We start from the raw sequence: 26,609 nt of genomic DNA on the forward strand, positions 1-26,609 counted from the left end.
GTTTCATAGCTAAACGGAATACGAAGACTTTGAACTCGAGGCGTCTGTCGTAATTAAGATTGCATCGTCTTTATAGAGAAAGATATTCTCGAAAGATTCATCAATGTACAATGTTTCAAAATGTGCTATTCAAAAGGGAATTTGTATCAATATGTTTACATTTTGTCCTGGTAATAAACTGGAATCTTTATAAGCTAACATATCAACACAAACGGCTGGAATAATCGCGTCTACCTAAGTGTATAATTACTAATACCTTCAAAATACTTTTTCATGACACCTAACAAAGTTCTTTAGTTTCTTGGCCAGACTTATTGTCATTCAAATTATTGTCTTAACTAAATACCTGAATACTTCTTCGGTGAATGACTCCTATTAACGCGAGTCATCGTCATCGCGATCTTTATTCTTTAATTAGCCCATACCTATGTCAGAGTACTTGGCCATCTCACTGCGAATCCAGGGCACGTACTTTGGCACATAAGCGTACACCCCTGGTAGTTTCGGGTGAGCACACATTATACCCCAACTAACTATTCCACCTACGAACCATTTCTCTTTGTCTTGCTCGTCTTGGCACAGCAGAGGACCTCCGGAATCGCCCTATTAATTAAAAGGGAAAATTTACTTAAAACTCTGACTTGAACGCTAGGGCTATCAACAATTAAGATTTCCACCGAAGAAATCAAACGAAGTTTTTCTATAAAATTTTTACCAAAGAAATCGAAATGAAATGTATATGAAATGATGTGCGTATAAATCAAGGAAAAAGATAAAATTTTATCTATGTATTTTACGAAATAAAATCATTTAAATTTCCACAAGAGCACTGTTGTAAAATCTGACTGCTTCTATAAACAATCATAGCTGTGATATTTCTAGTGTTAAAGATCGAAGTCGAAATTTTTATTTGGAGAAATTATAGAATTTCCAAATTTACCTGGCACGCGTCTTTCCCTCCATCCGGATATCCAGCACATATCATTCCATCGGTGACGTTCAATTCCTTGTACGTGATCCACAGATTACACACTTCTCTGTTTAAGACTGGAACTTGAACTTCGTTCACAGCTAGCTCGTATTCAGAAGCTACATACAAATTGATCTCGTAAAAATTCTCGTATAATTTTAACAGTCGTCACTTTATACTGTTAAGACGTATTACATACAGTCGGTATCGTTTTTCTTTCCCCAGCCAATCACAGTGCACAGTGTTCCAGGTATTAGATGGGTATCAGCTGTTGGCAGACAGACTGGTCTTAGATGTTCGTGAAACTGGACTCGTTTTTCCAACTAAAAATAATTGCAAACAAATTTTCCTTAAATAATTATTTCAAAGATATAAATTAAAGTCGTATTAGTTACTGTATACCTGAAAAAGAGCCACGTCGTTGTCCTGAGCGACACCTACATTGTAATCTGGATGAGGAACGACTCTTTTCACTTTCAGCTTCTGACCAAGGTAAGTGTGCGAATGTCTTCTAGTAATCCCCAGTTGTATCGTCCACCCAGTTATATCAGTGTAACTGGTAAAATAACGTTTCATTATTTTCTCTATGGTAAGTTCAAGTTTCTTAGAAAAATCGAGAAAGATATATGGTGACTAACTTTCCCACGCAATGAGACGCAGTGAGAACCCACTGATCTGCGATTAGAACTCCAGCGCAGTAGAAGATCTGTTCAGGACCTCCAAGAAGAGCTGCTAGAAACGGCCAATCGCCAGGAGCTGATTCTACACCACCTACGATTCTCGTTTTCGCTTTCACGTGCCCATAAACCGTGTTTCTCCGTCCACAAGCTGTATAAAATTTATAAATTTGCAATAATGAAACGTATAGCTCGTTAACAAGTCTCAGATTTTTATTCCAATTTTTTTGCATATTAAAAATTATATAAAAGACCATAGTCTACTACTCATTAATAGTTGAAAATAGCGTACCATATTCTGAACAAGTTAACTCAGCAGTTGGATAGGCTTCTTGATCCGTGATACATTCTTGAAATTCTTTTAGAAGGTTCGTCCGGTGTGTCTTAGATTCTCTTTGAGTAAGATTCATACCTTGCGCCATCAACCTGGATGAAAGCGGCGCCCTAAAACGATTTCATGACAGATATTTGTCTTTCGTCTGACAAGATAATATAATGGATATTTTATTGCGAATGTTCTTACGTGTATCCGAGCATGGAGCAGATGGTTTTAGCGGAATTCGAATCCCAGTAAGGGATACAGGCTGGCATGAACTTGCCCATTTCTGCGTGGTACACCTCCAGCCTTCCTTCACCTACGTCACCATTTCTTTGACTCAGTCTCACTGGCAAAATATTAAAAAAAAGTATAGTCTTCGTAATGATATTCAGTAGGCGAACAAAATTTCTGCGTTTATAAAATTACGCACAATTACGCAGTTTAAAATTTTAATTTAACAGTAATTTAATTTAATTTAATTTAATTTAAATTAAAAGTAAAAGTAAAAAATTACGCAGTTTAATCATTACATTATAGGATAAGTGTAACATATAATTTATTTTTATTTGTCTAATATATAATTTTACTAAATTCATTTCCAAATAATTTAACGCTATCTCTCAGCTTCTATTTTCCTCTTATCTATTAACCCTTAACTATTATCTAACAAATATTGTACTCCAAATAAAACAACTACCCTCATCTACAACAAAAATGCTTCACTTACGGCAATATCGCTCATCCTGACCCCAAGGACAATCCATCTCCCCGTTGCAGATGTGGTTAGCCGACATGCACCTTCTTTCCCCGCAATGCAAAGCAGACTTGGACATAGTGTTCATCGCCAGGATGGGTTTCTTCATGATCTTTGTGCTGTTAACGGAGGAGGATGAAGAGGAAGAGGAGGCTGCACACTCGCCGCATTCAGTCTCGTCGCTGTGATCCGCACAATCCAAGTAGCCGTCGCATCGCCAGTCAACCGGAATGCATCTGGTCCCATCGCATTGGAACCCACTGGTGCATACTGTGCAACGCGTGCATCAAGAAATGGCTAACAGTACAGTTCTTTTCTATATACTACGTACACTCGCGTTTCTCCTTCGTTTCTGTATTTTATTTCCAATTTTTTTCATCTTGTTTTTTACGTTTTCCCCTGTTCAGAGTTTTCGATGGTCTCGTAATGGAAGAGGAACAGATGAAACGTGAAAATGTAAAAAAATTGAAAGAATAGAGGATCAGAGAATGCATGATAAATGGCTGTGATTGTCTTCTGGTTGGGGATTTGCTCATTGTGAAACTGAGGTATTACGGGACGGTATAGTTATCCATTTTTTTTATGTCTTTGTATTGAGATAATTAATGCAGGATCGATAACGTTAATCGTCGATGAGATTTCTAGGTACAAATCTTCCCTTTCGAGCGAACATTTAAGCTTCTATAATGTCACGTAATTTAGAAATTTGACGATTAGGTATGTACATTTTATTAAAGTAATTATGAAATTAATCTTCTTAGTTCTGAAATTAAAATTAGAGATTGTAGTTATACCAGTTATAATCTGTATCCTTATAAACAAACAAAATTCCGATTAAATTAGAGCGTAAGGATATTCAATCCTTAAAAGGATTTTTATCAATTTGCTTAAATATAAAATCATTTCTTTTAATTTGTCAGCTTCTTTGTAAGAAACTTCAATTATCGTAATTCTCGTAGTAATTAAAATTAGGAGCAACTTAAAATACACCATGAGAATATACTCGTACCAAGGCAAATATAATATCAAAGGTCTATTTAGCGAGTTAAATTTGTTCATGTTCTGGTTCTAGCAGCCATGAATCTTTCCAGCGTATTTAAACATCGGTTTCCTCGTTGCAAAACGACGAAGATGTCGCGTTCACGGCTCTTTGATAAATGTTTATTCACCGCAAGTATATCGTGACGCTCGTTTAAGATACATGTACATAGTCTCTCGAAGCGAACTCCATAAAGCAGGCCAGCGTCGAAAATCGCCCATAGCGCGATCGTTTAATATAGATTTTGCAATTAAGTTTCCATTAGCAGCGGGACACGCATGCCACGCGAAATCGTAACGCGAGCTGATGCATCCTGATATCAATCGAACATCAATATACGTGACTTCTCGGAAATTTATATTATAAATAATGAATCGTGTACCATTTCTGTAAAATTCATATTTGTTTTACGCATAAAACTACGATGTAATACAGTGGCTTACGAAAGTATTCAAACATTTACCTTAGACGATTTTACGTGTTATATAAAGTATTAAAAAATTTCATTAGCCGTAGTGAGATACGATTTTAACGACTATTCAAATACCTATTTAATATACCAAATTCAAATACCATAATGATATACGACTTTAATCATCGGTTGTTACATTTGTTTCACGAATTTCGGTTGTCACATTGAGTCAGCCAGATCCTGTTCAATTTGCAAATAGTTGTTCAAAAAATTGCAGTAACATCGGATCGAAAAATGTGGGAATATACATTAAACCTCATACAGTATGTTTCGATAAAAAAAGAGGTTAACAAACAAAATGATGTCATTAAAAAAAAAAATTTTTTTTCATCTGTAAGTTTCGGAAACGAACATCTTTATGAGACAATGCTGTAACTTTTTTATGTTGTTACATTTCTCGCTTAAAATTGAGATGGTGCTTTCAAGATGTGATACTCTAAGCTATGATACTCTAAAAAATAGCTTTTCAGTGCATGTTTCAAGAAAGATATTTATTTGACATATTAAAGAAGAGCAAGTTTTCATCGACCGAGGATTAATGAAAATTTAAATATCTTCAATGAAAATTCAAATACCTATAACGCAGATAATATATTCATAATACGCCTGTTAACACTCAAGAGTTAAACTGCCAGATCAAATATTTCAAATTCCATTTAAAAGTACTTCGTATTACTAATTCTGATCGTACGAAATTCTTTACAAATCCCTAAGAATAGCCCGTCAAATATAATTTATGTATTCTGATATATGCTAACTAAACCGGGGGCTCGTTGAAAGGGGAAAAAGTGACTGAAAAAAGCGCGTCGGTCGACGAGTTTTCGAACGTGGCCGTAAATTCGCGTTGAAGGGCGACGTTCCAAAAGGGATTCTAAATTTCCTCGATATTTCCAGTCGGCGTATAAATAGCGAGGATATAAAGGAGGAAAGTTGTTGGACGTGGAAAAAGGGAAAGAAAAGCAAACGCGTTAGAAATCGCGACAGAAGGAATCGAATGGGGTGACCCTGTAATCAGGGCGCAATTTAATTTCAATTAACCGCGAACGCAAATGAATCAGTTTATCAGACAGCGAGTGAATCGATCCTCGATTGCACTCTGTCGGCTTCGATCGATAACGAAACTTTCCGGCACTTTCCCTCGGCCCTGGCTCCATTCACCGATTGCAACGTGTACCTTGGACCAGCGATCGTTTAACCTGCCGATTGTCGGCCGGAACGTCCGACCAAAATCAACTTCTACTACTGAACGGAGAGGCAGCCGCGGTAGGAAGTCGTTCTCTCGTTTGTTGGAACCTTTTCGAGGGGAATTCTGTTGACTGTGAAAAGGGGATTGTTATACGTTTCCGTTTTATAAAGAGTGAAATTTATCAAGGAAGAAAAGCGATAAGTTGGAGCCAGAGGTCCTACATTTTTATGTATTTTATATTCAATATTAGGTTGTAGCACGTGAAATGTCCGATTTCACGAGAAACTGAACATATAATACCTCGGCTATAAAAAGTATTAGCATATAGCTTTGTCTTCTAATGCACTTCTTCTATGACGATATTAAATCAATTTTATTTTACATCAATTTAGCTGCAAATTTTCCGTAATTAAATACCATCACTCTTTAATCTCGTATCCACAAACATTCTAAGAACCTACATTTCCTTCACATTTTCCACGAAGGAACCTATTCGATAAAATCACAAGTAAGTCGATTTTCCGAGTCCTTTGTCCAAGTTCGGTCGGTGCGACGCGATAAACACAACGATGTTCGAATCGAATTACGCCTGACTAGTGATGCGTAATTTCACTTGGATCCGTCTAGCAAGCCAAAGATGGTCGACATACTCTGTATTTACTCGATCGGACGAAGCTAAGAATCACCGAGGATGTAATTAAACGGAACCACAGGGACGATTAAGAAAACCGAATTGCTTCGGGACGATTGGTGGATAAACGCGGCTTTCCGGGAACACGACGAATGGTCAACAATGGAGACCATTTCGCGGCAAACAAAAGAGCCGTACACGTGGATGAACGCGCGAACAATGAACATAGGTTCAGCAGGTTAGTCGGCAATTAGTCCGGTTTCATCTCGATGCCAAGGAATTGCTTAAACAAAAGACGAACAACGAAGTCGCGTAAATATTTCCGGTCTCTCATTGTTCCGGCAACTACGAAGCGTTGGTTGATGAGATTCGAAAGTAGTTTTGTGATTTGCAGAGCGTTGTTCGCAGCGACCGATTTATTATCATTGTTTAAAACCATGGTTTTGTAACTTGATAGACATTTCTTCTTCCTTTGGTGAAGGAAAATTCATTTGATCTATGTGCGATCAGATTTTTCTTCACGTAAAACTGATTTCTTAAACGCTTCGTTACATCGAATAGAAAAATGATGGATTGCTATGTTATTTAGGTTACGCCTTTTATAGAATATTTAACGTAAGATGTTATTTAAAAATATCTCTTTCGAAGGAAGAAAATATTTTAAGCGAATAAAATACGTACAATTCACTCTGAATCAAATTTTCAACAAAATAATAACATCAACTTCCCCATATAAAAAGCACCATTAAGTATTTATTTCAAGATTATCGTCTTACTACACGAATGAATGAATAAAGAATAAAAGCATCGTCTTAAGAAACGTTCAAACATATTAGTTTGTGAAAAGTTTGCGGTTTGCGAACTCGTTTTCTTAATTCTAACGAGATTGAGAGTTTTAAGAAGCGCGTGGATGGAGACGGCCGCGTCTTTCCAGCGTTTTAACGTGGGTCGTCTATATTCTAGTCGTCCTCCGGCTGTCTCGGTGAGATTATTTTAATCCCACGATTATCCATCTCTTTATCAAATGCTCGGACTTTATCCTCTAGGCTTATCCGTGCCAGAGGAACCGAATAAATGGCTACCGAAAATGACGAAACGCCCATGGCCGACGGACAAAGAACTTGGTTCGAATCGACTTGCCTCTTTCGCACTTTTATCCGGTTATCGAACTTTTGTATCAACGAAGGATATTGCAAGGTGCGCAAATCGCGATTGGCTTCTTTCCTCGAGAATTGCCTTTGAATCACAGCTTTAGAAAGCTCAGAAGATAAGGAACCGACTATAGAAGAAATAAATAGATTTTGATAGATTTGCAATGTGTGTAAATAGTAATTGGATGAAAAGTGCAGGAGATCCGAGGAAATGGTATAGAAAAATAAATGGATTTCGAAGAGCGTGCTTCTTCCTTCGAGAATTGACTTCGACTCGGAGCCTTAGGAAGTTCAGAGTATACGGAAATAAGTAGGTTTCGAAGATCGTACGATCTTTGTTAGCGCAATCGAAGAAAATGAGGGTGAAGAGTGTCGTGATACGACTTACCAGGTCTTTCAGCTCTTCGAGCTGCCTCCAGCACTTCTTGATGTCCCACGCACTCGTCCGGATTGGAATTCTCAGGGAACAGATCGCATTCCAGATACTCCGGCAAAGTCAGGCCGAACACTTCCAGGAAAAACCCACACCGTCTCTTGGTATCTAAAGAGAAAGCCAAATTCCTCAAGAAATTTATAATAAACTATGTTTACTGAAACTTACGGAAACTGCATTTCATTACCCAGGGATGCGATTAGTATTCAACACTTTATGAAACAAATAACCTATTTCCATAAATTTATTGATCGTACGGAGGCAGCATAAATAATCACAAATTTTTAATTCAATTAAAAAAGATTACGTTTACAGCATCGGTTGCCTCAACGTAATATTAATTCATGGAATTAATTAGCATGACAATGAGCGACTCGCATGCAAAATTGTACAGTACAAACTTAGGCGCTTTATTAAAATTATTTGTCAACATATTATTGTTATATGATAGATAGTGTGCAACTATTAACGAACATAGATATAGAACAAACATCATGAAAATCAAATAATTGGTGAAAGAAGCGTAGTCATCCAAATATAATATAGCCATCGCTGATCAAACAAAGTCTCTCAAGTAATTAACGACCTAAATCGATATTAAATCTGGTCTGACGTGATTTATCTTGAAGAAAGAGAATGAACGGATAACTTACGAAAGCAGAGGCTACGGCAGGGTCGCACCACGTGGCCCCGAGATCCGCATTTCGGCACAAAAACGCTGCATAGAAAGAGAGCGGCCAATTCGTAGCATTTGACGTCGATCACGGCACCATAAAGCTCTAGCTCGTGCTGGGCGTCGCGTTGCCCGAAATTGCCCATGTAATTCGGGAAGATGGTGAAATTATACGGGATCTGAGGGAATCAACAACGAAACGGCACACGTAAATGCGTCTGGCTCACTCCATTTTAATTAGAACGTCCCGACGTACCACTTACCTTCGCGCGTCGTAACTTGCGAGCAAAATTATCATTATCCTATTTCTCTCTTTCTCTCGAGGACTTTTCGTCGAAATTTACACACACGAGTTGAAATGTTTTCAGTTAAATTACTTAGCCCTCTATAACTTCGCGCGGCTTACAATTTGAAATTATATCAATGGAAGTTCTATTATTTAATTTTACTTTAATCGTATACCACTACGCTCTACGTTATTATCGTGTTATCACCGTACCGATATCAAATAATCACATTTATTGATTTCTAGTGTCCAAATCGATGTAAGAATTAATTACAACTTTTATTCTTACCGGCAAATAAAATTCTATTACGGAACAGTAATTGTCTGATACAATAAAAAAATCTTGCAATTTCTGTAAATAATTTGAGAACTTCTTTTTCCTTAATATTATCGTTTCAAATAGCCAAACATTTAAAACTCTGTTCTCTGAATCGCGATTCGAACGAAAGAAAGATTAGTTTCAACTCCGCGCTAAAGAAAGATTAATTTCAAATATTTGCAAAGTGTGAAACAAACGAAAGAGAAATACTATGAACGCGGAGGAGCAGTCCACGATACCTTGAGCGTCTTCTGCATAGCTGAGTATAGATAAAAATACAGCGATCGGACGACACGCGTGACATGCATTGTTTTAATTCGATTCGACGACTCCGGAGAATCTCGTGGGCGGATTCCATGCGAGCTTATTGGAAATTATTTCCAAGAAAATCACGCACGGCACGTGGACAATGGTTGAACGTGGGAGGCTTACCTTATGGTACCTGCAGAAGGTCACGATTACGGGCAGACACACTCCTGGTGCCGGATTCCTTTCCTCGGTCACCGCTGGAACTCGTTCCGTGAACGTGACCATGTTCGTGTAGATCGTTTTGTTCTCTACTCGTATAAGCGTCTCTGGATACGCTGTAAACCAAATAGTTTTTATCAAATAAATTGGTTGTTTTGTACTTTTAAGTTGATACACTAAGGATCGAGGTTGTGTTAATGCAACATTTCATTTTTAATACCTTTTTTCAGTCAATTTAATATATTGAATTATTTGATTGATTTTTTTACAAGTATTATTATTATTATCACAATTATACGAAGTTTGAAGAAATTGAATTAAATTACATTCTGTTTTTAAATTATGAAAATCTTTTTATCGCAGTCAGCTTCTTGACAATATCTAAATCACGTAATTTATTTTTCGTAGTAATTTTATCTTTATGTAACTCTCAATCATTGTTTCATATTTTGGTCGTAAACGAATCAATATTAATTTATTGAGGACGTCTGTGCACTGTACAAGTACGTACTCTCGTTTCGTTCCGACTGACCCAAGTCCGTGCAATTTATGGACCGCGTCGGGTTTCATACGGATGCTTGATACGCCGCGTCGATTATTTCTATTGCGGTCCTGCATATACCTATCGTATTTCACAACGTCCCTCAATGATGACTGATTTTCGTATATTTTGCATTATACAGTCTAATTTTAGCAATCGTCTTGCAATTAAATACGGCTTCAACAAGTCAGAAAATCGTCGGTAGAAATTTAGTGGAAAGTGAGAATGACAGTAATATCCATGAAGTAATTGTCGACGCATTATTAATTCATTTTAGAAACCTACTTTATGATTTTTAATTTTATTGTAATTATTATAATTATTAATTTTAGGATTTTTGTGTGAATCATTAAATTAATTCGTAGCAAGCGAAACAGCCCAAAAATCGAGCAACTTTGAACTTCGGAAAGTCTTAGTTTTAAGATCCGACCTTTCATATCCTGTTTGGCGATATTTCACCACGTCCCCTTTGATTAACGCACGTCTAATGGATGCTACAAGAAAAGTATTGTACGACACGGTTTTCATACGCTCGAGTGCCTTTTGTCATTGTGCACCACCACGCGCGACACATTACGAGCCACTCTTTCGGGTACTCGAGCGAAACGTGCAATTTTCTTCCATCAACATTCTCGTGGAATAAACTCAAACTTCTTACGCAAACTGATATTTCCCGAAATTAACACGATTCCAGTTCACAGTTTTTATTATATCTTCGTCTCCTCTCCATGTTACCATGTAAATTAAACACTACGACTAATTAAAATTAAACAAAAGAATAACGATGACTGGGGAAAAAACCGATAGAAAACAACGGGTGCATTGAAGAAAGTTGCACGCGAAGCCGGTGTTGATGTTTGAAAGCAAGTAGCACGCGGGAACTGGGAGCTCTATTGATCTTTCGCTACCACAAAGCTCCTCGTGCTACGTGCTCGTGCATTATACCACCTAACGTCACCAACATTTACGTTTGTCACCGACGATCGTGCAACAACGTTCCACGTTTCATCGGCAATTCATTGCGATTACACTCGCGTACATGTACGTCGTGCCGTTGACAAATGGATACACGATACGTTTTAAGTATGATAAAAATGGTGTCTACTTACACTTGAAGTAAATGGTCAGACCTCCGGCGATGATCAACAACGCGACAGCATTGAAAAATACCTGCACGAATCTGAAGCGCAGGCTGCCGTTAGTCACATAATGTCTGCTAGTCATGTCACTGATTATCTGAAAACGATTTGAGGGAAGCTATTGTAGTTGGCGTTAATGGTTTTGGATTTTTCAAACTTATTTAGGTAGAAGTAATAGAGCTTTAATTTCTTAGATTAATTTTTATCAATATAATGGTCATGAAAGGCACCATGATATTAACGATGATAATTAAAACAACGGTAGTAAACTTCTCTTAAACTTAACCACAACTTTGAAAACTAATTTCTTTACCCAATTTGTGGACAACTTTTTATATATCTTTTTATAAGCAAGCTTTAGCACGAAACATAATTTCATATTAAACTTGTTTTATATGAAATTTCTTACTAACTTTTATTTTGACAACTTACATCGATACGAAAGTGGCCAAAACTGCGAGATCACCAGTTTCCACGATATAAGAAATTGTTCACAAAAGGATAGAAATTATGAATAGTCTAGAGAAGGCTTTATAAATTATCAAATCAATCTCATTCTTTTCAAATCATTAGCCTAAGCTCCCCCATTCAATACTATCGATCATTTCAATCAAATAATCTTCCATAATCCACATATTCAATTTTCATCTACGATCCACGTATCCCAGTTTTCATACAAAAACGAATATCTAGATAGTCATGCAGAAAGAGAATGATCTCGATGTGGTGAGCTAGAACGACAAGGGAAAGGCTGACTCGTCGTCGCTTACATAATTCCCTGGAAGTATATCGGGTGCACGAATAGAGGGAAATATTAGCTAGCGATGTCGGCCGAGCGTACCATGCTCGCAACAGATCCGTGTTTGAGGAGTCAACGCACGCTGACTACATGTTGGTACGCACTAGTCGACCCTCTGGCACCAAATATCGATTATTATTTCCTCACAGTCCTATCGCACCGGCGAACGACAAATTACGTTCGCTGACAAACCCGACTCGCCGAATTCCTCGTCGCTTTTTAACTTCGTTCGACCTCCGTTTCCACGAAATTTCCATTTCGACGCACGAAAAAGCGACCTTGCCATCCTTCACTCGCCGGTAATTACATTAGAAACTTTTTCACAGTCGTGATTTTTTATTTGAAGTGGTTGTGATGTAAAAAATGGTTGGTTTTATAGGTGGGAGGAGCTGGAGGATGTTCGGCAGAATTAATTTTAACGGTCGTACAAAGAGCTTCGTTGGTCTTAATTTTAGTGCAGTAAACGTTTTTGCGTTGTTACTTTTTAATGTCCTTTGATATACGCGGAATAAATGGCATTGGAGTTTTGTAATATCGAGTTCCACTATGTGATTCACTATGGGAAACTCATTCGTGATTAAAATGCATTAATTCCATTCTTTATATCCTTCTATAATGCGTAAAACAGTACACGTTACGTAAAACAGTAAACGCTATCGTAAAAATAAAGTGTTTAAGTAAATTCAGTCGTCACCACTCAGTCGTGTCCTAGTCAGGCGCGCTCTAGTCAGACACATTCTACTTAGACGCATTTCTTAGACACATAGTGAGACGATTTCTAGTTTCGATTATTATGTAAAGTCATATTTATCGGATACCTAAACCCTCTCTTTCTGTATATTTATATATTTAAAGTACATAATTGTGAAAAAGTTTAGAATCACTTCTCGGTTATATTTAAACCGAATCTGCAACACTGAAGTCAGTTAATTTCGTTTATTAATTTTGTCGAACTATCGATCAATGCTACAGACGTCAATAACGATTTGTGTCAACGTCACGATGACATAATAAACATCGCGTTTTTACCTTTCATCGGAACATCTCATTAACGGTACGGAAAATTCCACGAAGTCATTTATTTTCAATAAAGCTAATCGACGAAGAGGAGAACGCGAAACGACAAACCAACAAACGAAGCAATTAAAATGGTAGACTGTCGGTTTCATAAACGTTGCATCGACTCGCACCTGTCCTGGAAATTTTCGCAAATATTATCTGGGCTTACTGCTATTTTCGGCGTTAATAACGGCCGCCGGTGTTCGATGTAAAGTGATATCAGCCTGGGTTCGATACTGGCTCCCGACATTTCCCACCGCTATCGAGCACATAACTCGGAAAGAACACGCGGCCGTTCCTCCGATTCTGAACAAAAGGAACAAATGACGCGAGTTATCGATCCCCATGGAAACGCACGATCCTGCGTTCATTTATTCCGGCCATCGCGTTAACCCGCCGCGATCACCGCCGATATCGTTCGCGAAAACACATTGAAATTCCCATATCGAGGCGATTACGTGTGACCTCCATTTCATTCTGTGTTTTAATCACGTTTTAATCTTGTGTTTCGAGAATGATTTTCAATAAAATTACAAAATATCTAAACCTGCTGTATAATAGCTTATCAGACAATATTTTTTATAAGTCAAATATTCAGCTGAGTTTGAAACTTGGCAACACTCGTAGAATTTCGACTGTTTTATTACTTTTCGACGTTGGTAAAGAACTTATCCAATTTCACTTTTTACTACATTTATGCAAGAGGGATTATTAGACGCGGCAATTTGTAACTTATGGCTCATAAAATATCACTAACAATATCGAAACCAGTTTTGACCCTCAATTAATGTCAACGAACGATACGAGCAGCACACAACAATCTAATTTAACTTGCTTAATTCCACAATATTTCATGTTAATTTGTACTATGTCTTTCCATTCCCACGAGGATCGATGGACGCTACATCTATAGTATTTATCGTATAAAGTATGCAACGTGAATTAAAATTAAAGTAATGTAACTGAAATGCAGGCAGAAGTTTTACAATTACTCATGACCCAAGTTATCCATGTCAAATAATTCATACCAAGTTCCCCGATCGAAGTTTAAATATGATATTTCAAGATTACACAGACGATCTATTTACTTCATTCTACTATAGAGCTTAACCAAAAGGGCCACAGAAGGAGTAAACGACAAACTTTCATCATCTTCAATCCTTCGGCAATTCAATCTCCGCGCAACCAGGGCCAGCTTCCGGGTGACCAATTAAACCGAATTGACTTCAAACGTTTCCGGCTTTCTGCAACGTGTCAACAAGCTCGCTTTGGAGTCGATGCTGGCCTTCAAATCCGCGCTCGGCCGAGCGTACGAGCCTTCAGAAATCGTTTGACCCTTAATTCCGCGCGTATATCTCTCCATATCGTTCTTCCTTCCTCTTGCATCCTCCCTCTTCCTCACTCTCCCTATCCATCCGTTCGACGTTACGTAACAACAGCGTGGGAAACGAACGCAATCGATAAACGACGGAGCGCGAAAGAATTAATCGTGCCGTTTTCGCCGTTACGTAACGGGCTTTCGTATCTGCGCATTGAAAACGTCCCAGGGCCGCTTACCTTGTGATGCAAGGAGCCGTTGTTACCACCGTGAACTCTGACGATTGCTTGCAGGCTCGCTGGTGTGCTGGTCGATTTGGTGATCGTTCGTCCGGACGAACTGTCCGGCTCCGACACCAGTGCCCTATCTGAAAATCCCGTCAGAAATTTTCATTAACATTAGCAGGATCGTTGAGCGACAGAAGCGGTTAAAAGACGAGGATACGTTATAACGTGCTGTTTCTGTTAAACGAAAGGCTGGATTCGTGTCACGTAGAAGCCTCGCGACGGCTCGCTTTTGTAACAAACGAGCCGGTGCAATTGAATAGGAGGTAGGGGAAATGACACGAGTACCAGGATGATTAATTGAGATCGATTTTTAAGAGGAGTGAGTCATTTCACTTTTTTTCCCCCTCTCTCCTTTTGGTTGTAATTAAATCGTTGAGTCTGATACGGAGGAATATTGGAACGAAATGTTTGAACAGTAGAAATTCACACAGAAAAGACGTGATTTGTCAGAGATGTAAAATAGGTTTAAACGATCGGTGGAACTGCTTCTAGTAAACGTGTTAGATAGGTGGGGTTAGTTTGGAAAATCGCGTGGATTTGTTACGTTAACGGAATTAAACGACGCGAAACGTGCGATTAAGACGCGTCACGTAGTGCTTGGCATCGGTTACATGACTCGATCCATCACCAACCGTAGTCGCTGCGAAATTTCTCAGATATCGGTCATAGCTCGGTTAAGTATGTCTGCTAAATTCCGAAATCTCAACCTATTTCTTTCGCTTGAAGCGTCAAATTCAACTTCGACGCCCAGTATCTCTAAAAATAAAAAATTCAAGTCTACTTCCAAGTTCTATTTGTTTATTTTATTCGAAGCCGATCGCTAACTAAAAAAGAGAAAGTAAAAATTTTGATGTTCCTGATAAAGGACTATCCATTTTCTTCCCTATTTTGAAATTAATGGCACTTTTTAATTTTATACAATATTCTGCGCATTTCGCAATTTTTTTTAACTAGCGAGGATAATGCGAATTCTTTCATATGACGTATATAGGTGAGCAAATAATTGATCTTTGGTTGAATTAATAAATATTTCGAATAAATTAAAATACAGTGAACGTCAAACGATAAAATTTAAATCTATTTCTTTTATCACAACAATCGTCAAATTCACTTTTACCTGGTACTTTTCCGTATTTATGGGGTAGTAGAGGAGCCTCCATAGTCTTGCTGGTATAACTAGGCGAGCTAGTCTGACTGAAGCTATCCGAAGAAACATTGCTGTCCTGTCGAACGCTGATAGGCTTTGGTACGGAGCTCTGTGAGATCGCGCTCAGGGGTGGCGGAAGGTTCGTCTGTGTCGCCTTCGGTAGCTTTTCCAATTTTTCGCAGTTCCTTTCCTTCCTCAAATTGTGCTGCAAAATATTCCTGACCCTATCCATCTCCGGCTCGTGTTTCCCGCGCGGTCCCGTTTCCGCGGATTTCTGCTCCTCGTACCTGATTTTGGTGAAAGAAAAATGTATTTGAACGAGGTCTTTTAGTCTTCTTTTCGCAATGTTCGAAATACAGGGGGAACACGACAAATGGACGAGACTGAGATTTTGTAGAATGTATGTATGTAAGAATCTTTTATGGGACATGAAAAATAGCGTAAAATCGTCGAGAGGGAAAGATACCAGAAAATAATTCGGAACGTTATAAAATCCGTTGAAATACCGTTGCAATATCCTAGAGATTTACGACTCAAGTTAGGTTCTTAAGTAATATTGTCGAAAGATCTTAAAATATCCTTCTACTTATTTGGAACTTTAGAAATAATTAGAAACGTTATATATCTTTTTAAATACCGCTGCAACATTTCGAAAGCGTCCGACACACGTTAATACTTTAAACAATATTATTGGCAAATTTAAAAATATCTTCTGCTCGTTAGGAACCTTGATTACAAGCTTATAAAAATATTGAGAACAATCTATCTAGTTTAAGAAGTAACTCCATGTTTATCGTCGTTATACGATTCTCTGAATTCGATTCTCTACAACCTCGGGTGTTTTCCAAAACAAAGTCTGCAGGTACTTACCTGCCGATAGACCTCTCCTTGTTCGCTCTGAGGTGATCGTCCTCCTCGTATAGCCGTCTCTCAAGCTTTCTGGAGGCGGCTTGAAGCTCTTCGAACTTGCATCTCTTCTCTGCTTCGCGATGCAACCTCACCAGGGCTGCAAACTTCGTCTCGTCGTCCTGCAGGGCCTCCCTCCGGGACATAGCAATTTTCTCCCGAGACTTTCTGTCTGCAGTTTCCTTGCAACCTTCCTTCCCCGTCTTCGACGACTGAAGCCTGTCGAACAAACGAACGAGCAACCATCGTGAGATCGTAAGGGAGTGAAAAAGTTGGCGAATGAGAAAGGCATGTAGGGTGGATTACGGTCGATTAAATTAGCCCCGTAAGTTCCATCGTCGTTTGATTTATTAAAAAAGTGCCCCGCGGAGTTCTCTTGAGGTGAAATTACCACGAGTGGTGATGTATGTTTTCTCCGCCACCCCTTTGATGTCTCGCCGGCCTTTAACAAACCATCGCTCCCCTTTTTGTTTCGTAACAAGTACGAGAGGGAGCGAGGTATTCTAAACCGAAGTTCGTAATAACGAAATGAGGGCAAAGGTGTTCGCGAGAAGTAGAATTCTATTAAACTCCGGTGCTAAGAATGGAAGGAAGTCTGAATTAACGACGTCGCCGTCTTGTTTCTTCTTTGTATTTCACTTGTTTGTGTTCGCGTAAATTTTTTAATTCCGTACGAAATTTGTATGTAAAGATTAATAGCTGTACCTTGTAAATTGTAACCTTTGTAAGAGAAATCGTAACTAGTTTTTACATCATCACTGAAATTTTTTTGACATAGTAATTCTCTTATTTAAGAATCTTCTCTTTCGTTTGCATACAAAAAATTATAATCATATTCAAATTTGCGAGGGCAAAAGTCGACCCAACAGAAATTGATTTACCTTTTATTAACTTTTTTTAACCTCTACCATCGTGGAAATTTTGGTTAACGAGTTAATCTTCTGTTATGAACCATTTTCCGTCGTCAAACTGCAATATCTATCCGTCAGGTGTACTAAAATTGTAAAGAAGCGGTCGACGTTCCCTCGAAATACGGAGGATGCTTTTATCCTCATCCTCCGGAGCACTAAAACGCACGTGGCGAGCGAGCAGAGTATTAGGGCCGTTTACGACCACGGCAGATCGTTTCAACGAAACGTCTACTCGAACGCAGAGATAGAGTCGAAGCTCACGCTTCGTTTAGTCTGTCGCGAGCGTAATCGGCCGTAGCGTCTCGACGCTAATTCCTCTGCCTCGAACACGCTCGTCTGTACCATTCGTGGCTAGAAAGTTAGCCAATTGCAGTGGAAGGAATGCGAGTTTGACTAGATTATAATGTAACAGAAACACTTTTTTGTGGTATGATATTAAAAACGTTATTTTTTATTATTTTATCATTTTTGAAATATGACGTTGAAATGATCGTATTTACAACACAGTCATCTATATGTATAAATCAAGGAAGGAGCGAGAAGAGCAAAAAATATTGAGTAAAAATGAAATCCCTAAACAAACAACAGATAATTTGACAAATGGCCAATTGGAGATATTTTATAAATTAGATATTATACAAATAAATAAGATATTTTATAAATTCTGTCTTCCACATACTGTGACTGAAAAAAGTACTTGAACATTATTGCAGTTATTATAGCACAAACATACGAATTAATTAATTAGTCACTTGTTGGTTAATACTAATTAGTTAGGATCAAGTATTACATTTTGTTGAAAGACTTCTTCATTGAGAAATTTGTATAGCCATTGTAAAACGTCTCTCAAATATAGTAGCTCCACGTACGTTCTACCGTACGCGAACGCTTTCCAACGATGTAATTGCTTACTGTCATTCACGAAGAAACACTGAGATTCTTCCTTCTACTTGGAAATATTAGCTTCATTTTGGAATTCGCGTTGTTGCACGCGTGCAACAAAGTTTCCTAACGTGATTTCGCCGGGGTGACACGGTGACATAGTTTAGGGCGAACCAACGTTACGTGGAACGAGGGGAATTTCATTGGAAGCTCGGCTCTGACGCGTGGGTAGGTTAAAAGGAAAGAAAGTCGCTGGATGATGCGAGGTTAGAAATGATATTTTGAGAGATAATTTAGGGGTTCGGGGGGAAAATGATGAAACTTTTAATTTGAGGAAATTGCGAGTAAAGACAAATTTTAGAAAATTGGGAAAAATCCTTATTAAAAAAAAAAAAAAGAAAAAAGAAACGGATTAAATATTTTTGCAACGAAAATTTGTGACGAGATTCTTTGGATAAATCTGAATTTTATGCATATATTATTTACTATAATTATCTCGCTACTGAAAAAGCTGGTATACTCTCGCACCTCTTTCCCACTAATCCTCCCGATTATCATCAATAATTGACTGATTAAGTGCACAAATGGAAATAAATTCGGTTCTTGCATATTTGATTAATTATATTATGATATGAAAAGGCACATACATTCATATAAAATTTAAATCCCTCCACCTCTCCTTTGGTATTCTCATCTACGAATCGCATCAATTTCTCTCACCTGTTATTCTGCACATTCGCCCCCTGTCTCTGTCTTCCTTCTCTAGCCTGATCCTTAAACTTCGACTCGGCGCTCTTCACAATTCTCTCGTGCAATCTCTTCTCTAAATCTTTCGACGCCTTCTGTAACTCTTCGAAACTGGATTTCTCATTCGGCTTGCAATCCTCTTCAAAATTCGCCTTGTCGAAGTCCGCCACAAAATCGTTCTCCTCATTATTATTTTGCGTCTCCTTGCTGCTAAAATTCAACGTATATTCTTGGTTGTCCGGTTGATCCTGAGCCTGCAACGGACCCAGATCGATTAACTTCTCGTTGTTCGTATCGTGAGTCCAAGAAGAGGATAAAATCGACGTAGAAGGTGGAGCTGGATCGCTGGCTTTCCGTCGATTCGTCTGACCCTCCTGTCTCGTCGGTAGTTGTATCGGGATCGGTTTCTCGTTTTTGCTCCGTTTTGGGATCGCTGGCGGCCGCAGTGGTATCGGTGGCGGAGCAACCTGCGGGATCAACAAGTTCCTCGATAGAGTTCCCCTCCGTGCTTCCTTTGTTCTACTCGATTGAACTGCTATCCCTCGAGGATGCAGATAACGAAGAGTGAAAGCTGTGCGTATCGCCTTTTTCAACTTGCATGCAAAACCGGAGAAGCGGAAGTTATACGCAATTTTTCTTTTCTCTTAATTATAATTAACTTTATATCTTGGTTTTACAGCAGAACGTGTAATTTTCATTGCGTTGAAAATTTGAAAAATATGATCGGACATGATACTGCGGTATCAAAGATATTGGAACACTGCTTGCCTTAATGATCATTAGACTACGGATTTTTATGCAAATTCATATTTTTACGATCACGATGAAACAAAATGAAATCTAAACAGAAGTTTCATTTAATCGTTAAATATAACAAGTACTATACTTTGGATGTTTCATATATCTGTGCATTCGTACGTTATATGTGCTCCGTTAACACTTGTACATTCTTTTCTCTCATAAATGCGTAAAAATTTACAGCCTAATGATTAATATATATTCGGCTTTCATAAAACTTCCGGTTCCCTCAGCTATTTTTAAAAAGACTTATATCTTTGGTCGTCTTCACACAAAGTTTGGCTGTTAAACCCCGAGATATCGGACAACCAGTAAAAAAGGAGGAAAATTGTAAAGAACAATGGAAAGTGTCGTGTTAAAAATACTTGCAACTAGGCTATATATATCCGTGTATCCGTGTGTGGTGTATATATGTAGATGGTGTGCGTGTGGTCAGAGTGACGATTGTCCTCGTGTCCAGACTTGTCTGTGCAAAAGAACCGACGTGATTCAGCTTGATCCACTAAACCCTCGTTTGTCCACTAATTACGTGGACCCTGTTCGAGAAACGTGCGAACGAGTACCACGACGAGAACGTTTCGTTCCTCGTTGTTTCTACTCGATTTACTACGACCACTTAAAACCAGCCGGTTAGAGATTACACCGTCGCTTTTTGCCTTTGTTAATTCGTTGAGTGTCGGCGTGCCACTAATTGTTCAGTTTTAGTCGTACGATTTAGACGAAAATTCCATCGTTTCTCTGCAATACCGGCATGATGTATAGAAAAAGAAGAAGGCTCGAGAACTGCGGTAATTTTCCTTTCAAATTATTCAGCGTCGAAAGTTCAAATTATTCGGCGATGTATTCTATTTCCTCACTGTAACTGTGTGGCAGGAGATTTACCGCTGATAATTGGGCTGCGGATGTTTGTGTATTTATTGGAAATTTAAATGCGAAGAAATATACAGAAATAAAATGTACGAAAATATCCAAAGCGAAGTATTAATTGGACTGCGGACTCGCGCGCGTCTATGGTAATTTTCAATCTGCGGAAATGCACAGGATACATATTAGTATAGAAATATATATAAGATATTTATAAATACCATACTTTTTACAACTTATAGTACACGAAACAGATCTTTATTTCTTTATATTATGTTCGTGAAAACATGAAATTAAAGTCTACGTGGAAACATACAGTTTAATCACAACTGTGTAACATACGCTGTATACACAAAAATAAACGAATTTACATTTTGCAAGTATCCACGGAGATTTAACTTTTGGTCGGAGCAAAGAAAGTGGGAATTGGGTGTCGATTAAACTGAAATCGGATATTAATCGAAACAGAGAAGTTATTTAAACTTTACTTACCGTAGGTGTTGCGGAATGGCGGCGTGGTATCGGCGGTGGAGCGCCACTTCCGGCGGGCGGGGGTTCCGGAAGCAGGGATGTTCGTGCCGGTAACCCGACGCTGTGAATTCTACTCTGTCTGGAATTTCACAGGAAAATATTATCGCCAGAGGGACAAACGAGATCCATCGACGTATTTTAAAAATGAATAATGGTCTTTATGGTCTCTCGTTATAAGCCTCCTGATAAAGAGGAGGCAAAGGGCATCGGTAATTCGCAAAGATATCAATTACTTATTACTGGCGCGTCTTTGATGGATCAGGCTCGCTAATTAGCTCGATTCGGCGCGTGCCCTTTTAACGGTATAGTTTCCTTTGTAGAAACGCTTCACTCGAAATCCGTCCTTCAAAGTGGAGTCATAGAGGTTCTAGATCCGGGATAATTAATGCCTCGATTAATATCGAGGACGAACGCCGCGGAATCATGTGACAGTACGAGCTTGATACATCAAGTGTTGGAAACGTGTTTAGAAGTTGGTAACGAGGACGTTTGCAGCTCGAAGAAGCTGGTAATTAGGGATACGAACTTCATTAATCCTTCGTATTAATCATTTGCCTTTCGTATAAATTAAGAAACTCGTGTCAAAAACAGCCCTTGTCAAATTTTTCCATTTTCTATCATAATATTCCAGTAACCAGAAGCAAGACACGCAGCATGATAAAATTCATATTGTAAAAAATGGTCCGTGTCTTGATTTATTGTCGAATAAATTATAAACCGGTTCTATAAACATCACACTTGTTATCTGATACGCAACTTCGTAATTTAGTTACATTTAATTACAGACGTAAATATATAAGCATGAATATTTTGTTGAATATTTTCTTCTTAATGAGAATAGAAGCATATCGACCAGTAATTAAAGCAACTGAGTATCCTTTTTTTTCCAGGAAAAAGACAAACACAGACAAGAGTCGTTTTCTCATAAACTTCGATTTCTGGAATCTAGTTGGATGGGAATTTTTTTCCCGACGTTGTTTTCGCGTCTCGCGTTTCCTTTCGAGTTTTACAATCAATAATGTAATTAAGGGTAGAAAGTGGAAACTTGGCGATTAAATATCCCGCTGCGCTCATACCAAGTTCTCAGTTACAAAGTAACAAGGTAAAGGAAAAAGTTTCTTACACCATCTAATACGAAAAACAAATGGTTCGATGGCAATCAGATTTGAAAAAGTTATCCCATTAAATGCGTGAAAATTTGTAAAAAGGGCAAGAAAAAGAAGACGATGACGAATCGACCGGATTTTCAAGGAGTCCTCGACACCAAGTAAATCAAGAGCGATTACTTTTTAATTACCTTGGCTGACGCGTGGGACTCGTATCACCGCCATGTGCCTCCGTTCCAGACATTTTAAGCGCTGCAATGAACGAGAAAAGGGTTCGAGTATCAGTGAACGATCACGTCGCCGGAAGTCGTGCAGGAGTTACAGCGAATCGATCGCGCGAACGAACGTCAAAATCAACTGATAAAACGACCTACCACACGTTCGCGTCCATTGGACGCGCGCCTCTTTGCGATCGGTTAATTACCTGACGCAATTATAACGCGTCCCATTTTCACTCGTGCCGCTGAAAAGCGTAAAATCTATGCAAAACGTAGTTCCATGCGTAATTGGAATTTTAATACCTAGTTACTTTACGAAAGTGTACAAACGATATGTAAAGTTAAATTAGAAGATGGTAAATCAAAATTAATTTCCTTGGATAATTAGGTTGTTCTTTGAAAAATGAAAAGGAATCACGAATCAAGTAAATAACAAAAAATTAATAAAACGTAATATTACCTCGCTTTAAAAACGTGAACTAGATTCCATGGTGCGTGTAACGTGATTTGAAAAATGTCAAAATCTTAGTTGTCTGATTATTTTAAATTTCAATATCCAGTTTCCTTATGAAAAAGTTGTAACAGCCGTCGTAAACGATACGTAAAACTAAATTAAAATACGGCAAAAGATAATCCAGCTAATAAGAGTGTAAACTAATTTCCTCGAAGAACAAATCTGCTGTATACAGACCAATAGCGATTCGAGTAAACACAAAACGAATAGGAACGAAATTACGATTCACGTTAGAAATATGAACGAAATTCCATCCATTCCATGTACAACGACTGTACAAAAGGACACAAGTGGGTCACGTGATCTAAAATAAAGAGAAAAAGAGTGACGCGGTTCCGTCGACGCTTGTTCGAGCAAACAGACTAGACGGTTCGCGCATGGTGACAGTGCTACTTCGGCTCACTATCAGGCGAAAGCACTATTCAATTTCCTGCTATCTCATCGGCCTGTGCACCCTTCCACGAGGGTTGGCTCTACCAGACTGCAGCCGAGGGATCGATGTGCCGGAACCCACCCCCGCGTTCTCGACAAGAGCACTCCGCGCCTCTCTGTAACACTTCCGTTTTAAATACGCGCCATATTCGTGTACCCCTTTTGTCCTACGCTGTCCAGGCGGACACGATTTTTCCATCCGAACGACTATTAAAGGCGGCGATTAATTTAGATTCGTAGCCACTTCTGCCGAGTTTCTTTAATAATATTTGAGCGGTGTTTGACCTCTCGAGAATGCTGGAACAGTAAATTTTGATAATAGGAGGAAATTACGGAAGTGACTTAGGTGCGAGTTCTTTAGCGTAGAAGGGAAATTTTTGAGCGAGAAGAATTCGGAATTTAAGAATCTTTTTGCCATTTTAGTTTTGATGCAGATATGTCGACGAAGTTGGTGCAATATCTGGAGCAGGGATGTTTATGCATTTATAGGAAATTGAAAGGTGGAAAGGTTTAAATAATATCGCGTATCCTCGCATCGATCAATTTTAATGCACCATCTTCAAAACTAGCGAAACCGTGGCTATTTCAACGTCATGCTTACAAGTCTAAATACTTCCATCCAGATACACTAAATCGTATCTGCTTTCCAGTTAACAGCTTTTCAAATCCCATAGATCTTTTCCATCGAGCGTTCCACTGACGTGTCATTCAAGCGAGCGATTTACGACGCGTTATCATCGTTCTAAATTTACTGTATAACAATACTTTGTTATCTATATTTTGCAAAAATGTTTATTTTCGCTTTTCTACGTATCTGTATTCGGCAGTCCAGCTAACCTTGTAAATACGTGCATTTTAACGGGCTGATCCCCGTATACATCAAATATCTATGTAAAAATACATATAATATCAGACGTATTTAGTGCAATATTCAGAAAATGGAAGAATTATTTATTATTTCATTCTTTTAGTTGTATTCATAACAGCATGAATTTTCAGTTAACATGCAGAGTCTACCCATTTAATGAAACGAATGTTATCTTAGCGTTGACTTAGAACTTAAATAGTTTCTTAACATTTCTATTATCTTGCTAACATGTACACTCACCGTGAAAGACGAAGTAACTCGTTAAAGCTCTACATAAGCTTCTTTCTTATATTCGTACAAATATTTTTCGTGAATATTCGCATTCTACTGACAGCGTATCTAAAATAAGGATAATATTTTACATTTTATAATAACTCAAAAATATTCGCGCTCCTTTGACGTTCGGTTTGAAAATAAGGCGCATTAGTATACGAATCACGAGGATAAGAATTCCAAAGAGGAGTCTTCCGTTTTTCAAACGTCTGCTCCGAACAACTCTTTCCTTCTACCTGCGTCGTAAACCTCTGGGTCAAGATGATCCTGACACACATGTCGTCCATTGAATAAAAATCCTCCTGACCTACATACGATTTGACAATTGATTTTTTTACTGGGACAATGATTTCACAGGGTCGTTTAACTGGCGAAACGATATCTAGTTAAACAGAAGATTGAATAGACGTCTGTTGGCCTATTGCAAGCTCGGCACGTTGTTTCATTAACTTAGTAAAGAAATTTCGAACGATATGAAGCAACTGAGGAGGAGCTTTTCGAATTACGGGCGTTTCTCGAGATATTTTTCCGATTGTCGCATTTTTATAATGTACGGACTTTACTATACACATCGGTAAATTACTATTGTTGTATTGCCATAATTCACTCAAGTACAAACAAGTTGATAAAAAAAAGGTATTTTTTTAGAAACGCGCTTTTTCGGTTTAATGTATTTCAAATTACAAAAGATACACATTTAAAGATATTCATGAGATTCAATGAATATTGCCCGTATAAAATAAAAATAGAAGAAATGTTATCTGCAGAATTTTTGTTGAAACCTGCTGTTGCAGTTATGTTGAAAAATGAGAAAAGTTAGGACATTGAAAATTTATTATCATTTTTGGATAAAAGCAATGCTATAAAATTAAAAAGAATTATTACAAATTAAATTTTAACACATGACACATGTCTTCTGCTCGATAAATATTTTTGAAAACTCTTATATCCATTTTTATTGCGTTATAACTACTTAAATGTGCGTTTAATAAGATGCTGCACATATGTAATTACCTTTAATATTATAATGTAACGAGGAAACCAGCTATTCGAAAAAAAGGTGATCCAAAGTAATTTTTTTTTTTTTTTGAAACTTCATTATTTTTTACTGAAATTAAAGTAGTCGTTTTTTTCTTTTGGCGTCATTTTATTCTATATTAAAAATGAAATTTGTACAGTATCGATTTTATAGGTTTTTCATAAATATCGCGATTTCATAAACGAATGAGGGTTCCAATTTTGAACATTTCAGAAGCAGGATTTTAGCAGATACGCCGGTATTCCAAATAGCTGCTCAATTTTAATCTTCAGCTAGTTTAATGGCGAGAATTAAAGAGAAGATCCTAGAATCGCGACACGCTCGATGCTTTTCATTATGTCACCATTTATGTATATCACACGCTTGGCGAATTTTATTGCATTTATTCCACGTTTCCTTATGAAAGACACATATAACAATTTACGAGTTGACACATAAATGGATTCCTTTGTTGTATTGCCAAGAGGAGACAGGATGTCACGATTGTTGGAAATGTTCGGAATACAGCGGATATGGAGGTTGAAACTTTGTCGGTGTATTTGGCGTAGGCACAATGAGGCTAATCAGCATTCTAAGCATCTCATTGACATGCAACGTCGACAAGCAACACAGTTTTAGGGGTCAATTACACCGACGTCGAGAAATTAACTCGCTGATTCACAAGGACTTCTATTGCTCTCTCGAACCATCAATGATAGAGAATAAACTACTACTTAATTCTATAGAGATCCAGAACATTGTATAACTCTAAATTTACATTTTGACCATTAAACTCCTCATTTTTATTTCTACAAATTCAGAAAATTATATAATTCTAAATGTACAGTGTTAAGATTATTCGGAAAAATTCCG

The 26,609-nt window shown here is 38.0% G+C and overlaps 1 protein-coding gene across 1 annotated transcript in view; it reads right to left on the reverse strand.

Moving 5' to 3' along the window:
• Positions 1-310: 310 nt before the first annotated feature.
• Positions 311-26,609, reverse strand: part of LOC117160506 (uncharacterized) — a 39,623-nt gene continuing 13,324 nt past the window's right edge. The window contains exons 2-19 of the mRNA XM_033341312.2: positions 22,605-22,665; positions 21,269-21,386; positions 19,088-19,581; positions 16,539-16,793; positions 15,639-15,955; positions 14,474-14,601; positions 11,029-11,155; positions 9,343-9,494; positions 8,286-8,484; positions 7,588-7,740; positions 2,694-2,990; positions 2,171-2,312; positions 1,940-2,091; positions 1,609-1,798; positions 1,373-1,526; positions 1,170-1,293; positions 941-1,089; positions 311-603 (exon numbers count right to left, since the gene is read on the reverse strand). Of these exons, the coding sequence (XP_033197203.2) occupies positions 415-603; positions 941-1,089; positions 1,170-1,293; positions 1,373-1,526; positions 1,609-1,798; positions 1,940-2,091; positions 2,171-2,312; positions 2,694-2,990; positions 7,588-7,740; positions 8,286-8,484; positions 9,343-9,494; positions 11,029-11,155; positions 14,474-14,601; positions 15,639-15,955; positions 16,539-16,793; positions 19,088-19,581; positions 21,269-21,386; positions 22,605-22,657 (3,393 nt within the window). The 5' untranslated portion in view covers positions 22,658-22,665 and the 3' untranslated portion in view covers positions 311-414. The remainder of the gene's footprint in view (positions 604-940; positions 1,090-1,169; positions 1,294-1,372; positions 1,527-1,608; positions 1,799-1,939; positions 2,092-2,170; positions 2,313-2,693; positions 2,991-7,587; positions 7,741-8,285; positions 8,485-9,342; positions 9,495-11,028; positions 11,156-14,473; positions 14,602-15,638; positions 15,956-16,538; positions 16,794-19,087; positions 19,582-21,268; positions 21,387-22,604; positions 22,666-26,609) is intronic.

This window comes from Bombus vancouverensis, chromosome 5 (assembly GCF_051014615.1).
Source record: "Bombus vancouverensis nearcticus chromosome 5, iyBomVanc1_principal, whole genome shotgun sequence".
NCBI classification, from domain to species: Eukaryota; Metazoa; Arthropoda; class Insecta; order Hymenoptera; family Apidae; genus Bombus; species Bombus vancouverensis.